This window comes from Rhagoletis pomonella, unplaced genomic scaffold (genome assembly GCF_013731165.1).
Source record: "Rhagoletis pomonella isolate Grant_MI unplaced genomic scaffold, Rhpom_1.0 Rhpom_scaffold_10715, whole genome shotgun sequence".
Classification (NCBI taxonomy): domain Eukaryota; kingdom Metazoa; phylum Arthropoda; class Insecta; order Diptera; family Tephritidae; genus Rhagoletis; species Rhagoletis pomonella.
Genome location: NW_023469244.1, coordinates 2,103 through 5,082, shown reverse-complemented (window position 1 = coordinate 5,082; position 2,980 = coordinate 2,103). Strand labels below are relative to the sequence as shown.

The following is a 2,980-nucleotide window of genomic DNA, read 5'->3' as shown; positions in this document are numbered from 1 at the left end:
TTCCCTGACATAAAAACTCATCATGGAGGCCAGAAAGGAAGAAGAGCGGGCTGGGATATCAGCCCAAACGTCGGTGGGAGAAGTGGCTACTACCACCGGCGGGCACAGCGAGTCTACTTGCTGTGTCGCCAGCGGCCACACCTCCGCTGTGAAGGGAGCGGTTCACAGCGGTTGTAGTGTTACCGCCAAAGCGACGCTATAGCGCAGGGGTGCCACAGTCCACGAAGACTCGGACCTCGAAAGCGGTGAGAGCGTTTGCACACAAGAAGAGGAGGCCTTGCTACGCTCTCCGGGGGATGCCAAAGGTGCTTGTTCGGCATCAAAGAAAAGGCCTAGGGCAAAACCCAGTAAGGAGGGGTTGAAGGCTAAAGCCATATACAAGGCGGCGGTCAAAGTCCACGAGAGACTTAGCTGCAAGTCCAACTGGACGAAGGAAGAGGAGGAAAGGTTGGCTTGGGCTAAGGAGAAAATGGAGGAAGGCCGGGCGTACTACGCGACAAGGCCACGATTCACTGCCACGGATCCGGGATTCGCAAACCGGATAGAGGAAGGAATCGCGGCTAAAAGGCAGCGGTCAGCTGAAAGCGAGACAGCAAGGCCAGCCAAAAAATCGAGGCGCAGAGACGACGCTGCAAAGCCAAACGTCAGGCTCGATCTAGAGAGACCGACTACATCGAGAGCGGCGGCAATGGCCAGTGAGATAGCCAGAAGACACCTTATCGTGGCACTCATAGACCGGAGCAATCCGCTGGGACAAATCTCTCAGGAGCGCTGGGGAGCAGTAGAGCATAAGCTGCTGGATGCGCTCGTCGCAAAAATGGATGGGGACCCCACCACGACCATGCCAACTTTCGATGGTGCGGGGTGGCTAAATGGGGTGAAAATAATAAGATGCAAGGACGATCCCTCTCTACTATGGGTAAAGGAAGCTGTTGCGACGCTTCAAGGCCTGTGGGAGGCCGCCGTCTTGGAGGTTGTGGACCGCAGCTGCATACCATCCATACCGAAAGCGAAGGTGCTCATACCCCGCACGGTAAAACCGGAGAATGCGCTGCGGCTTCTGCAGAGACAGAACCCAGACGTGCCGACGGGAGATTGGAGGGTGTTAAAGGTCACCAACTCCTGTAAGGAGGATGGCAGCCAAAATTACATCCTCCAAATCAACAAGCCGGCCGAAGACATACTATACGCTAGGTTCGGGAAGATGGCGTGGGGCATAGGTAGCGTATACCTTCGCCTGAAGAAGCGAAGCCTGGCCGATAACAATGCTAACACGCTGGAGGAGCGAGAGGTCGAGAAGGATCTGGGAGAGATCCTGGAGGCCACCTTGAAGCTCCAGGAGACCGAGAAGGGCGATCCGGAGATTCTACCCGACCCCGAAAAGAATCCTGATCCTTGCAGTGAAGGTTCTTCAAATAAATCTGCATAAAAGCAAGGTCGCTTCTGCCGAGCTCCTCCTCAATTTAGAGAGGATCGGCTACGATGCGGCGTTAGTCCAGGAGCCATGGATAGCGTCGGGAAACGTGGTAGCTGGACTAAAGTCGCAAACTTACTATACGCACATCCCGAGTGCAACAAACAGGGTAAGAACAGCTATACTGGTAAAGAAAAGTATACACTCTTATATTGATCTTAATTTCTCTTCAGATGATCTGACGGTGGTAGCTGTGAAGGATGGCAAGGATGACACAATACTCCTTGCATCTTGTTACATGCCTCACGACGAGGAGGCGCCACCAAACGAGCTCCGGAGGTTGGTGGGAGAGGCCGAGAAGGCGAAACGCCCACTCATCATAGGCGCGGATGCCAATGCGCACAACACAGTATGGGGGAGTGGAGATACCAACGAAAGGGGTGAGTCTTTACTAAACTTTATATTAATAAGTAATTTAGATATAGCTAACCGGGGTGAGGAACCAACTTATATTGGCCCTACCTCGAAGAACGTCCTTGACATAACACTCCACACTAGTGGGGGAATCGGAGTACAGAATTGGGAGGTGCTTAGTACACCCTCGTTCTCTGACCATAGGTATGTAGGATTTCAGGTAAAATTCTCTGCCCGTACAAAAAGCGAAACCTTCAGAAATCACAGGAATACAAACTGGGATTTGTATGAAAGGGTAGTGAGGAAGAATTTAACCAAGTATAGGGTAAGTGACTCCCACTCTGAATTGGAGGAACTGGTAGTCTCACTTACCAACACTCTAAATAAAGCTTATCACATCGCATGCCCTCCGCTACATGCCAAGCGAGGTTCAAAGCCACCTTGGTGGAACAGGGGGCTCGGAGCACTCAGGAAAAATGTTAGGGAACTCTTCAAACTGGCCAAGGTAGCCGATGACGAGTTCTGCTGGATGGAATACAAGGAAGTACTTAAGGAATACAAGAAAGAGATTCGTAAATGCAAGCGGGAGTCGTGGAAGAGCTTCTACGGCAAATTAGAAAAAACAACCGAGGTAGCCAGGCTAAGGAAATTGCTATCCAAGAACCCGACTAATCCAAGGTTACTACGTAAAAAATGTGGAGAGTGGACTGGAAGCAGTGAGGACTCACTGGAAGACCTAGTCAACACACACTTTCCGGGGTGTACAGACAGCATAGATCTGCAACTTCTAGGAGATAGCGTGGAAAATGTCCCCCCGGACATCATAACGGAAGAAAAAATACGGTGGGCAATCGATGGCTTCGGGCCGTTTAAGTCCCCAGGCACAGACAGTATCTTTCCAGCCATGATGCAAAAAAATTTCCGCAGTGCTGACACCATACTTGAAAACAATATACGAGGGATGTTTAAGACTAAACTATGTGCCTGTCCTTTGGAGAGAGGCGAGGGTCGTATTCATACCGAAGGCGGGCAAGGGAAATCCCCTCTATTCGAAAGAATACAGACCAATTAGTCTAACTTCATTCCTTCTAAAGACGCTCGAAAAGATTCTGGACGCCTACATTAGGGATAAGCTGCCGTCGGCCAGCATAT

The 2,980-nt window shown here is 51.0% G+C and overlaps 2 protein-coding genes across 2 annotated transcripts; both read left to right on the top strand.

The window, feature by feature from the left end:
- Window positions 1–202: 202 nt before the first annotated feature.
- On the top strand, window positions 203–1,429 carry LOC118756520 (the record flags this gene model as incomplete). Its single annotated transcript, XM_036491280.1, has 1 exon — window positions 203–1,429. A coding segment is annotated over one exon (1,227 nt), but the record flags the coding sequence as incomplete, so codon positions are not given.
- Window positions 1,430–1,451: 22 nt separating this feature from the next.
- On the top strand, window positions 1,452–2,032 carry LOC118756521 (the record flags this gene model as incomplete). The annotated part of the gene is made up of 3 exons (XM_036491281.1): window positions 1,452–1,583; window positions 1,648–1,854; window positions 1,900–2,032. Coding segments are annotated over exons 1-3 (419 nt in total), but the record flags the coding sequence as incomplete, so codon positions are not given.
- Between the last annotated feature and the right edge of the window lie 948 nt (window positions 2,033–2,980).